Source organism: Penicillium concentricum, assembly GCF_028827145.1.
Source record: "Penicillium concentricum strain IBT 3081 chromosome Unknown utg000002l_segment0_segment0, whole genome shotgun sequence".
Taxonomy (NCBI): domain Eukaryota; kingdom Fungi; phylum Ascomycota; class Eurotiomycetes; order Eurotiales; family Aspergillaceae; genus Penicillium; species Penicillium concentricum.
Window position 1 is genome coordinate 10,516,581 of NW_026622755.1, and position 11,836 is coordinate 10,528,416.

Sequence of the window (11,836 nt, forward strand, 5' to 3'; positions counted from 1 at the left end):
TAGGCCTAAAGTCATCCGCAGCAAGTGTGGAGAAAGGTTGAGTTCGTCCACCAGGGGCGGGAAAGGCTTAGCTACCGCGCTTGGCAAGCTTGGCACGGGTGGGCGCAACATTGGGCAATTTCAGCTTCAACCCTCGAAATTTGGCATTTTTATAAGAAGAGTGATGTTCGTCACTATAAGACCAGTGCTGTGTACTTCAATTTCGACAGATCGAAATGACAGGATTTATAATCATACATGTTCTTGTGAATTGATCTCAATTTATCCCTCACTTGATTACTATAAAGCGAGGAATTCTTCAATAGCCAGAAAAGAACTAGTTTGCAGGCGAAAGGCGAAACGGACTGATAGATGAATATGAATGGATAGGGACATCCCAATGCACCAAACCGCATCCACTGTATGCGGCTATACAAAAAATACACCATCGGGTCCAACAACCTTCTCGGAAAGTCCCCAAGCCCACATTTCCTTCTATTGAGCCCCAGCCCGGACTAGATCCCCAAACCTCGTCTCCGCCTGTCCAGCCAGCACCATAGGATTTCCAACCTCCACAATCTCCCCCGTGTCCATAACAACAACCCTGTCAAAGTCCATAATCATATCCAGCCGATGACTGACCGCTAGAACTGTGTAGTTCTTGAACTGCACCCTGATAATCTCCTGCATGACACGTTCCGTCTCGCGGTCAACACTCGAGCTCACTTCATCCAACAACAGTATACCGCAGTCCGAGCCATTTCGCGCCCGAACAAAACGTCTCAATAGCGCACGCCCAAGCGACATGAGTTGCCTTTGTCCAGCGCTGAGCGTCCCCGCGCTCATACCTTCCTCTAGGCCACCCCGTTCCTGGACAAACTTCCACAGGTCCACGGCGACAAGCACAGCTTCGCATTCCTCGGGGGTTGAAACGTCGGACGGATCTAGGTTCGCTCGGAATGTGGACCCATCGGGTAGAAAAACTGCTTCCTGGGGTACAGCGATTATGCACTCACGGAGTGCAGTCCGGTTTAACCGGTGGAGCGGCATATTATCGATGATTGCGTTCCCAGCTGTCTCGGGGGTGGGATCCAGGAGCTTGAGGAGGAGAGCGATGAGGGTGGACTTGCCGCTGCCGGTACGACCGCAGATGGCGACTTTCTCGCCTGTGTTGACAGTGAGGTTGATGTTGCGGAGGGCTAAGTTGGCCGTGCTATCGATCTCATTCTCTGTGCTATTTAAAACATTAGCACGTTGTGTAATTGGCATGGTATCGATGAATATATTCTTTTCTTACCCATAACTCGCGGATACGCCCTTCAACTCCACCACACCATTTTGAGGCCATAGTGTAGGAGGAACAATGTCCTCTTCGTCTCTATCCTCGGGCTTGACGTCTTCACTAAACACCTTGAGACGGGCGATCGCTCCAATAGAAGTTTCTAGCTTGGTGTAGTATGTGACAATGCCTGACATGATTTCTCCGAAACTCATGACGGAAAATAAGGAGGCACCAGCGAAAGCAGAGTTAGAGTGAAGACGAACGGCAAGAGTTGTTATTACCACTGCGATGACCATGACTACGATGTCGAGAACGAGGTTCAGCCACTGTTGAATCATCAGGAGGAGGTATGCGGGTCGTTGACTGGCATCAATTAGGCGTGTATTCTTGTCAACATCGTCAGGAAGGAAACCTATGTATCTGGAGTGTCAGGAACACAATTTTGCAACGTGGGGTTTTGCCATCATCTTATTCGACCTGTTTTCAGTGATGGTTTTTATTTCGTTTATCACTCACCGAAAGCTCTCAGAGTGGTAATTCCCTTAACAGTGTCAAGAAAATGTGTACTGAATAAACATGGGTTAGCTCAAAGTATATCAGCCGGTCAGTATATGGCGGTAAGTAATGATAGACTTACTACAAGGGACTTTTAGCCTCAAGGTCAAGCAACCTCAGCTGCCTGGAAGTCCGAAGGTAGAATTTCTGCAAGATATACAGTAGGCCGACGAGAAACGGGTAGCTTATGGCCAGGTAAACAGACGACGTAAGCATAACTGCGGCTTGTCCGAGTGCTTGGAAGAACTGCGATCTGTGTCAGACAATTGGGCAGACTTTGGGGACTCTCTGAAGGCGACTAGTAGTCATCGCAGAGTTTCAGTTGGCATATAGTTTCAATAAACTTACGCAAAACAGAGTATTCAGAGTTGCTTCTGGCAGCTCTGTGTCTATAAGATTCAGGTCTTGCGAGAACAGATTTGTGACGACACCAGTATCCGTCTTGGTGAAGAAATATAGCGGTGCGTGAATGAGTGTTCGTAAGGCATCCTGGTGGAGACTAGCACCTGCTCTTCTCACGGAGACGATGAATAGCGAGATTCCGAGGAGAAGCAGCGAGATCAAGGCGCAGATTTGGAGCAAAGCGTATATACCGGCGTAGTAGGCGTAAGAATGTACTGGATGCTCCGAGGAGATGTCATCGGTCCAGTATGTAAGCCCTGCAATAATGAGCATCAGTTAATGCCACTTCAAATTTTGGGATAGGCTGCATTGCTCTTGAGTAAAAGGCCAACACAATCGTTATTCTACTGTCGGAAAGCAGAGAAGACTCACAGATTGTTGGGAAGTTTGTGAAGAAACCCCAAAGAACACTAAAAAGCAGACTGCACGCTGCCAGGAATAATCCCATGCTCTTAAAATAATGCTTGTATACCGTTTTATCGCCAACTTGTCGCGACGAATCCGTATCAGGTGGGATGAATGATGTATTAGTTATCGTCGTGTGTAGCATTTGCGGCTTCGATTCCTGCGCTCTCCTTTCTGAAGTCGTTTCCTCGGTAGGGGCAGCGTTATCAGAAGAGCTCTTCAACCCCAGACGTTGAACATATCCCTGACTGTTCATCAATTTGTGAAAGCTACCTTGCTCGACAATGGTGCCATTGCCGAGCGCTATCACATGATCCGCCGCGGGGAGGTGTCTGATACTGTGGGTGCATAATACGACTGTGGAGCCTCGTTGCTTGAGTAGTCCATCCGGCCCGAAGACTTGCTGGAAGACCTTCTCCTCAGTATCCGCATCCAGCCCGCTGAAGACGTCGTCTAGCACTAGAAGATCAGAGTGCAAATATAGAGCTCGCGCAAGAGAAACCCGTTGTTTCTGGCCTCCGGATAAGACGATTCCATCTGAACCGACATTTGTTCGGTCTCCTTGTGGCAGTGTGGCAAAGTCAAAGCTCAGAGAGGTAGCCTCGATAACCTCAGTATACCTCTTGTTGTCAGGTGGAGAGAATCCCATGATGTTCTCTCTAATCGATCCGTTAGAGAGGAATGCTATTTGGTCGCAGAATCCAACGTGAGGAAAGCTAGTTCCTAAAGCCACGCTCCCTTCGCTAAAAGGGATTTCTCCAAGTAGTGCCTTGCACAGCGTTGTCTTCCCAGATCCAACAGGTCCAACGACAATAGTGAGTGAGGATTTAGGTACTCGAGTATTAACATTCTTCAGCACGAACTTGTCTGCCTCCCAACCAAAATTTCCACTCTTGATGACGACAGGGTGCGCCAAGTCCGATTTGAAATCAGACAAGGTTCCAGTATCAGGGCCAGTCTTTTCAACAGTCTGTCTCATATCATCAAGAACATTGCGAAAGTCCTGCCGAGTCTCGCACTCCAAGAAGGCCTGAATTCGACCCAGGCACGCCAATCCGGAGACAAGATCAGGAATAGATTGGAAGACCTGCGACAACGGATTGGTCAACAGTGTAAGGAAAGAAAGACTGGTGAACATCCTCGAGGCATCGAAACTTGTTTGGGTAAATGCAAATGCTAATGGTGGGCCGATCAACAGCGGGAGAAAGCCAAGAACTGCTGCAATAATGCCAATTTTGCGGAATCGGCCTCCAGCTGCTAGCTCCTCCACACGAAGTTTTTGCACGAAGTCGCCAATGGCGACAGAGAGGCCAGATATCTTCAAGTTCTTCATACTGGCAATGACTGTGGCGGTTAAGCCCACCCGCTTCTGCACGCCTGCCATCCAGGACCTCTGCGAATCCCCGGTGAAATTTATTAGAATCGCCAAGCCGATGAAGCAGACTATAACAACTCCCATTGGTGCGACGAACACCACGCCAATTCTGTTGTATAACATCCACCCCGCAAGAGCTGCTTGAATTAGGCACGCCCAAATCTCGTGCAAACTTCTGAAACCTGTCTTGATTCGCTCCATGTCTGTGCTCATTAAAGTCAGCGCAGCGCTGTCATCGGCAGTTCCGATACGAGCTTTTGTGGCTGTAATGAAAATCTCTCTGACTAGTATTGACCTAGCCATGGTACGCATTCGGTGATGGAAGTACCTGTTTTTATGTATCAGCAGCGGACCATACTAGTAATCATTTCATAGATGTTACTATACCAGTAAAATCCCGTTGATATAGCAAGTCCCGAGTAGATAAGCACGCTAGCACCAATAAACCCGTACCCCATGTTCCCATCAAGTTCAGACTGGGATAGGTAGTCCAACAACTTTTCAAGAAAAAGCGGTTGACAAAATGTGAAACAAAGAAGTGCCAACCGTGGAGGTATGGGAAGTAAAAGAGGAGCTTTTAGTGTACGCATAAGCGCCTTCGCCAGCGCAAATTTGTCGCCCTTGAATTTAGAGTAATCCACGTTCCTCAAAAACTCATCGTGAAGCAAACTGGCGGTAAAGGAGCTATCCAGCGGGTAAAGATCCCCAATCGCCAAGATTTTGTTGTAGCCAACCAGGAACATCTTGTTGAGCCAATAGAAGACTCCTAAGGAGAATATGCCACTCGTCTCCTCTGGGCTATGCTCCTTCTCGTCCCAGCCCACCCATATGGACTTTTTCTGGGCTTCCAGTAGCAATATTCCGGTCTTCAGGGCTATAGCAGTGACGAAGATGCTGCTATAGGTGAGTTCAGGCTTGTCATCTGATGACAAAAACAGCGTTCTTGCCTGGGCCACATCCAGGAAAAGGGTCAGGAACAAGTAGCTGCTCAACAGTACAGACGGCCTCGGGCTTTTGCTGTGATCTACGACACTCAGCATGATCATGAGTAGGGCTGAGACAAGGTTGAGGACCGAGGAAGCTATAAACATGTTGGTCACATGGAAAGACCCAGTCGCAACTAAGATGAGGAGTGAAAGCTCAAGTCCAACATAGGTTGTTATAGCACCCTGCAACATATTAATCAGCACCTTCAGACTCTGCATATATCTAGTGAAAAAAAGGAGCATACCAATTTTATCAACTGGAAAATCGGAGCATTCACCACGGTGGGCTTGCGTGCCTGGGAAAGTGTCCGCCATACTGATGTTACGATAAACAAAGCGGACGGAATAATGGAGAAGAACAACTGCTCGAATTGGATATTGAAGTCAAAATCCTTTTGGTTCAGCCGGAGCAAGTTCTCTTCTCCAGTGGTGAATGGCATTGTAGACGCCTAAATGGTTTGATTTCAAAGCAAGCTCACTCCGTTGCTACAGCAAACGGTGTCTCTGTTCTGCAGCTTTTAGGGCCCAAAGGTGATCCAAAGGATATGTCACAGAGCCAACCTTGGAATATCCTGGAATATAAAAGGAGGAGAAGGGATACCCTTCGAAGGCAACAAAGTTGAACTAGTGTCAGGTGATCTGACTCTTATCGAGGCAGGTACTACCCTGTTGAGGCTAAATCCAATTAGGAAACCCCGTGATTACCCCCCTGTCAGCCACTACATTTTCTCTACAAACCTTCAACGTTGGAGCATTGAACTATTCCTGTGGTCTGATAGGCCTTCCTTGATACCGCCAGGGCTACTCTTCATCTAGCATTTAATCGTACATTTCTAAGTGTACTATGCAGCGAGGTGCGAACGGCCCCGAAGCCGATAAGCCCCCGATGTATGCACGTCAGCCAGATGTGGTATCGCGCCATATGCATGCGCCGTCGGCCATCAAATACCCGTGAGTCACTTCGAGGAAAATATATTACCCGTCTCAACACGAAGTCGGTGTACATCTCTGACATCAACGTACGTTTCGAGTGACATGCTAGGTACCGTGCTCTACTACATCTTCTTCGTCTAGTGTGTGCTCGTCGATCAGTTGCTTCACGCTCCTAGAAGCTTCGCCGCAACATGAGTCGACAATCAATGGTACTACAAAGATCTGAGCTCCTCGACTAGGGCAGGGTGTTTTCTAGTTAATCCAGGCCGTCAAAGCGTACAGCCTAGACGTTGATCTTATTGGCCAATTTACACATCTCATGCTGGTCAGCCTACGGCATATCCCGCGCGACCTTCAGTCAGCAATCCCCGTATATATGTCGCTTTAGCTCACCAGAGTTACACCCAGAATGAGGGATGGATCCTAACAGGGGATTTGACTTTGTGGCCAAGTTCAAATTGCGGCTGATAATGCATATGCAGGTACCCGCGGAATAATCTTCACAGCTTCCGCCTTTTCCACAGGAGATTTTCTTATGGATTTCACGCGATTCGCGTAGGCCAATTGGTTCTGGTTTCTTGTTTCAAAGGATCTCCGACAGTCTCACCGTTTCTATCGAGCTAACCATTCGGCCGAATATGCGCACACCCCCTCCCAGGGGTTGAAGATGTCCAATGCTCATAAACTCCTGTCTAAATACACGGTATCCTTGTCTCAAATTCTGTTCCAAATACATGGCCTACACCTTTCAGCTGGAGTTGCCTAGCGCGAATTCCCGCTGTGCAAACGCTACCATTACAGTTGTGGTCATCATCGTCGGATCCTCGTATTCTTTCAGACATATCACAGACCGAAGCACCTCAATCGCAAATTAAGAGTAGCTATCAGCATTGTTGGTAGCCAAGCTCTTATCATTAACTCGGGCCCCGGAGACTCCATAAGCAGGGTCGTCTATTTCTTTGGTCAATGATGACACAACCAACTTGGTATAGTAGGTGTATCCATGCAATAAAATCGATCCTAGCATTTCCATCTTCCACGACATACGCGGATCGAACTTTTCGCACACAACCTCACTAAATCTAATATAACCCTTGGTAATTCCTCCGTGGCTAAACCCGTCTTTCTTGCAGATGACGATCTTAGGGTTGTCGGAGTTATAGTCACGCAACTCTGTTATAGTGTCGCCATCACAGGCATAATCACCATCGGCATTCATAGTCTGTCATAATGGAGATTTTGCCTAGCATGTCACTGCCGGTTGGGTTGTATAGCTCCCCCCCCCTGATTTTAGAGAGCACCTCTATGTATACTGTCAGTAAACCTCCAGTGAAGCTTTCCAGGGGATAACCTTACTCATAACAGTGTCTTTATCTTTCGCATCGAAATATTTTTTTGCCGTCAGGGATACTAACCCAGGTCGCCATTTCTCCAGGGCTAGTTATTCTCCAGGGCGCAGTGCACTTCCCCATTTAGCTGTCTCCAATGTTGTATTTGGCCCCCCATTGGATTTGATTCTCTTTATTCTGAATTCCTGTTTTGTTCGTGGCCTTGTGATCTCCCTTTATATGACGGGCTTAGCAACGATCTCCATTAAACTGCGGCTTCAGCTGAGCTTTTGGTAATCTGACAGCCAACAATGACGTCGTTTGCAGGGATACTGTCTACTAAGGGCTACCAAGACCCATCCCCAAAGCCAGTTTCTCATCAAACAATTTTCCGTGGGAACTTCAATATCAGTAAGAAAGATTCTTTTTTTCAGTCGAGGCATCCTAATTCATATCACTTGCAATCAAAAGACATGTCAAATCCTCCCCCGTCAGCTCCCATCACACTCTCCATCACACCACCCAAGTTCTTCCTCAGCCAGCCGCCGACAACGACGCTAACAGCAGTGTCACTCCACACTCTTTACTCAACCTACAATAATTAATCTGGGGCTCAGCCAGTGTCGCAGCGACTTTATCAGCCACGAAATCATGACAGCAGACACTAAAGCACTACGCCTAGATATCACTAAAGGCGGAAAGCGCCCAGGCTTTAATTGTGAGTCGGGTGGGTCCGATGATCGCTTTTTCGTCACATTAGGCCCTGAGATCCCCCACAGAGTTCCAGGAAGTGTTTCGCTTGGCAAATATATCAGAAGATAAAAGTACTCTCGTAATTAGGCCTCGATATTGGTTTGGGATAAAGGAGGGTCGCCATGTATTTACTACCCTACAATGAAGCACAATTCGGGGACGCAAAATAGGCGACTCATAAGTATCATCGTCATCCGCACTCAGGCACATAGCCGATGCAGGGATGAAAAGACAATTTATTAACAGTAAGTCTCTGTATCTAGATTCGCTTGTCAACGGAATATTTGGGTTTTCTCTCTATTTATCCAGAAATTACAGGTTCGACACGAGGGCACCTGTTGCACATGTAAAATTAATACCGGAACGAATAAGCTGCCCAGGCAGGTTTAGTGTCTTTGGTAGCCATTTTCGGCAGCCGATTCACTATCAATTAATGGCGTATAACGTTTCATATACACGCTGCTATAACCATTACTACATTGTATGCACCGTTTATAAGCGATTCGATCTCGATAGCAGAACAGAGATGCAACACCAAGGTCACAAGCGGCAATGATTTTGCCAACTTGTCAAAAGTATAAATATAGAAGCCAATCAGAGGGTTTGTATATCTGAAGTCCCACAGGCAGACCTTATATAGCGTAGGTACAGAGCGACTACAAGATTATGCAAGTACATCCCGCCCCCTGCTACGTGCAGATGACTGACCTATCGTGGTATTATAGGCGTTGATCGAGTGCATCCATTCTGCAAACCCCTCTTTAATGCTTTAAAAACGAGTCCCTTCCAGCATAGAAAAATCCACCCCTCTCATCTTTCAAACTTTGATCTTCAACATCAATATCATAATGTTGTCAACGTTGTTGTTGGGTATTCTCATTGTATTTGGGGTTGGGATTGTTACCACCCTTCGCGGCCGGAAACAATATCCGCTGCCTCTTCCTCCAGGTCCTAAACAGCAACCCATAATTGGAAATCTGAAGGACCTTCCTACTCCAGACCAACAAGATTGGATGCACTGGCTGAAACATAAGGAGCTATATGGTAAGAGCGAACACCTGTGAAACATACAACTTCAAATGTTAACTGTTCCCAAATTAGGTCCAATTAGCTCACTCACTGTACTGGGGAAACATATTATCGTCCTTAACGATGCTAAGTTGGCGGTACAGCTACTAGAAAAGCGTTCCGCTATACACTCCTCGCGTCCAAAAAATATGTTTACTGACATGTAAGTGGAGCCCTTGAATTGACTATATGACACTATGGTGACTGATATCCCCAGGTCTGGGTGGCAATATGTTCTTGGGGCGCTGATAAACCCAGACCATGTGAGAAAAACACGGAAGCACTTGTATCAAGAGATGGGTTCGAAGAATTCCGTTGCCCGCTTCAACGATACCCAGACGGCGGAAGTCAGTCGTTTCCTAGTGAGGGTATTGGATGAGCCAGACAAGCTCCAGCAGCACATACGGAAGTGAGTCAATGCATCTCTTCGATAACTCGATATTTTCGTATGCAAAGGCTAATTTAGAACAGAGAGGCTGGAGCAATCGTCTTGAAAATTGGCTATGGGTATACTATTGAACCCCATGCTCGGGACCCTCTTGTAGATCTGGCCGACAAGGCGATGGAGGACTTTTCATATGCCTTGCTTCCAGCAACATGGGCAGTGGAGTTTATTCCAATGAGTAAGTAAAGATTGATTAATTGCATCGACACACTGAGCTATGGAATATTGTCTGACTTTCTGGCTAGTGAAATATCTCCCGGCCTGGTTCCCTGGGGCGGGATTCGTGAAGGTCGCGCGAAGCTACAAGTCTAGATCAGAGGCCTTCAGTGACGTTCCCTACGCATTTACCAAGCAGCAGATAAGTAATGGTCAATTCGTGCCATCTTTCTTGTCCAACCTTCTTCAAACCAATCCAGTGGAGCCTGGAACCGAAGAAGAGGAGATCATCAAGTGGTCAGCTGGATCTTTATACGCCGGAGGCGCAGACACAGTGAGAGCAAATCCGGGCTATACGCATCATATTGGACTAACAAAAAGTAGACTGTCTCCTCAATTGCGAGTTTCTTCCTCGCCATGGCCCTTTTCCCGGAGGCGCAACGCAAGGCTCAGGAGGAAATCGACACAGTGCTTGGGGGTAATCGACTACCCCAATTCCAAGATCGAGACGACCTTCCATACATAAATGCACTAGTCAAGGAAGTTCTCCGATGGCATCCAGTTGTACCCATGAGTGTAGCACATACGTCAACCCAGGACGATACATGTGAGGGGTACTTCATCCCCAAGGGATCGTCGGTTCTTACAAATGTCTGGTGAGTTTTTCTTGTCTATTTCAGGAAACGGTAGTTCCTGATCCAGTATCTATCTCCTAGGGCATATACGCACGATGCAACCGTCTATCATGACCCAATGACCTTCAAGCCGGAACGCTTTTTGACCTCTCCTGATCGCAAACTCCCAGAGCGTGATCCGCATATGCTTGTGTTCGGGTTCGGTCGTCGAGCCTGTCCTGGGCGTACACTGGCAGACGCAAATATCTTTCTCACTGTCGCACAGGCTCTGACTGTTTTCAGTATTTCGAAACCGATAGAAAACGGAGTCACCCAGGATATTCCACTCAAGTTTCTGCCCGGGGTTATTAGCCATCCGGCTCCATACAAGGTATCAGTCCGGCCGCGAAGCGCGATGCACGAACATATCATCCGAGAACTCGGAGAACAACATCCTTGGGAGAAAAGCGATGCCGAATTTCTTCCAAGTGTGTAGATCATGATCATGATCCGTATATAAAGGAGTGGCTGCTGATTGTCCCATCTGCTTATATGGTGGCGAGAAGCTCTTGAGGACAATTTTTGAATTGACAAATTATTCGACCCATTTTGTTAGTCTTTTTTTCACTGGGAGGCGACATTCTTCAATCAAACTGAGTCGGAGCTCATTTAGTATCGAGTAAACTGCAGGATCTTCTACTTTAATGGCATCGTAAACCTTTATGTAGCCTTTTTGCAGCTTGTTCTAAGTAGTTTAGCTAAGAGTTGCCGCTAATAAGAGGTGTGCCCGTAGTCCTACTCTTTCAAAATAACATAGAGAGCCCAAGCTGCCAAATAGTGCCTCTCCTTTGCTTTAGAAAGGCTGCCTGTTCCCATGTCTGGTGTAGTTTGCTCATCCACACGATAAACAAGAACGCGTTTGCGGCTCGCATCTTCATGTTGAACTCCAGATCTAGATTAAGACGTAGAAGGTTAGGCCAATGACATCGATGGGGTATATTCAGGCTATAGGGGCTAATATTGAAGGGCCCGAGATACTTCGATGTTTCGCTGGAGGATTTGCGTAGCACTCTCTAGCCTTCTTTGGTGCAAAAACAGCTCATTGGCATTGATAGAAGATAAACTAGTTAGGAGGTGGGCTACATTCCATTTTTCTTCAATTTTGATCATCTTGGATGACAGCTTGAAGGGTTTATGAAGATTGACCAGGATAGAGCAGATGAAGCTCCATAAGCTGTACTCACCAACACACCGTGCTCGAATGCATCCGAGAAGCTTTTTTACCCCTGCCGTACTAGCCCATTTCCTGAAGAGAGAGGAGAGTTGCACTTAGAAAGAAGCTAGTTGTTAAGTACTAGATCTACACTATGGGCTACCGTCCGGTCGTTACGTTGCGCAGCAACAGCCCCATCTTACTGCACTAAGGCATTGCTCGCTCAGGCATTTTGTTAGACCTCTTTGCCCTTCGAGGTCTTTGTTTCTTTGTGTCAATAAAGCCTATATAGATGACTTCATGGCAGTGAGAGTACTCGCCATCATCTATCGTCCCCTTCTT

At 47.1% G+C, this 11,836-nt stretch overlaps 3 protein-coding genes across 3 annotated transcripts; 1 reads left to right on the forward strand and 2 right to left on the reverse strand.

Moving 5' to 3' along the window:
* Positions 1-474: 474 nt before the first annotated feature.
* Positions 475-5,424, reverse strand: N7517_007715 (uncharacterized protein; the record flags this gene model as incomplete). The annotated part of the gene is made up of 8 exons (XM_056725445.1): positions 475-1,213; positions 1,277-1,673; positions 1,778-1,827; positions 1,899-2,062; positions 2,165-2,475; positions 2,591-4,326; positions 4,386-5,167; positions 5,230-5,424. 8 exons carry the CDS (start codon positions 5,422-5,424, stop codon positions 475-477), a joined length of 4,374 nt encoding a protein of 1,457 aa, XP_056581695.1.
* Positions 5,425-6,788: 1,364 nt separating this feature from the next.
* N7517_007716 (uncharacterized protein) lies at positions 6,789-7,136 on the reverse strand (the record flags this gene model as incomplete). The annotated part of the gene is made up of 1 exon (XM_056725446.1): positions 6,789-7,136. One exon carries the CDS (start codon positions 7,134-7,136, stop codon positions 6,789-6,791), a length of 348 nt encoding a protein of 115 aa, XP_056581696.1.
* A 1,710-nt stretch (positions 7,137-8,846) lies between these two features.
* On the forward strand, positions 8,847-10,777 carry N7517_007717 (cytochrome P450; the record flags this gene model as incomplete). Its single annotated transcript, XM_056725447.1, has 7 exons — positions 8,847-9,042; positions 9,100-9,229; positions 9,284-9,475; positions 9,538-9,689; positions 9,757-10,001; positions 10,052-10,323; positions 10,384-10,777. 7 exons carry the CDS (start codon positions 8,847-8,849, stop codon positions 10,775-10,777), a joined length of 1,581 nt encoding a protein of 526 aa, XP_056581697.1.
* Between the last annotated feature and the right edge of the window lie 1,059 nt (positions 10,778-11,836).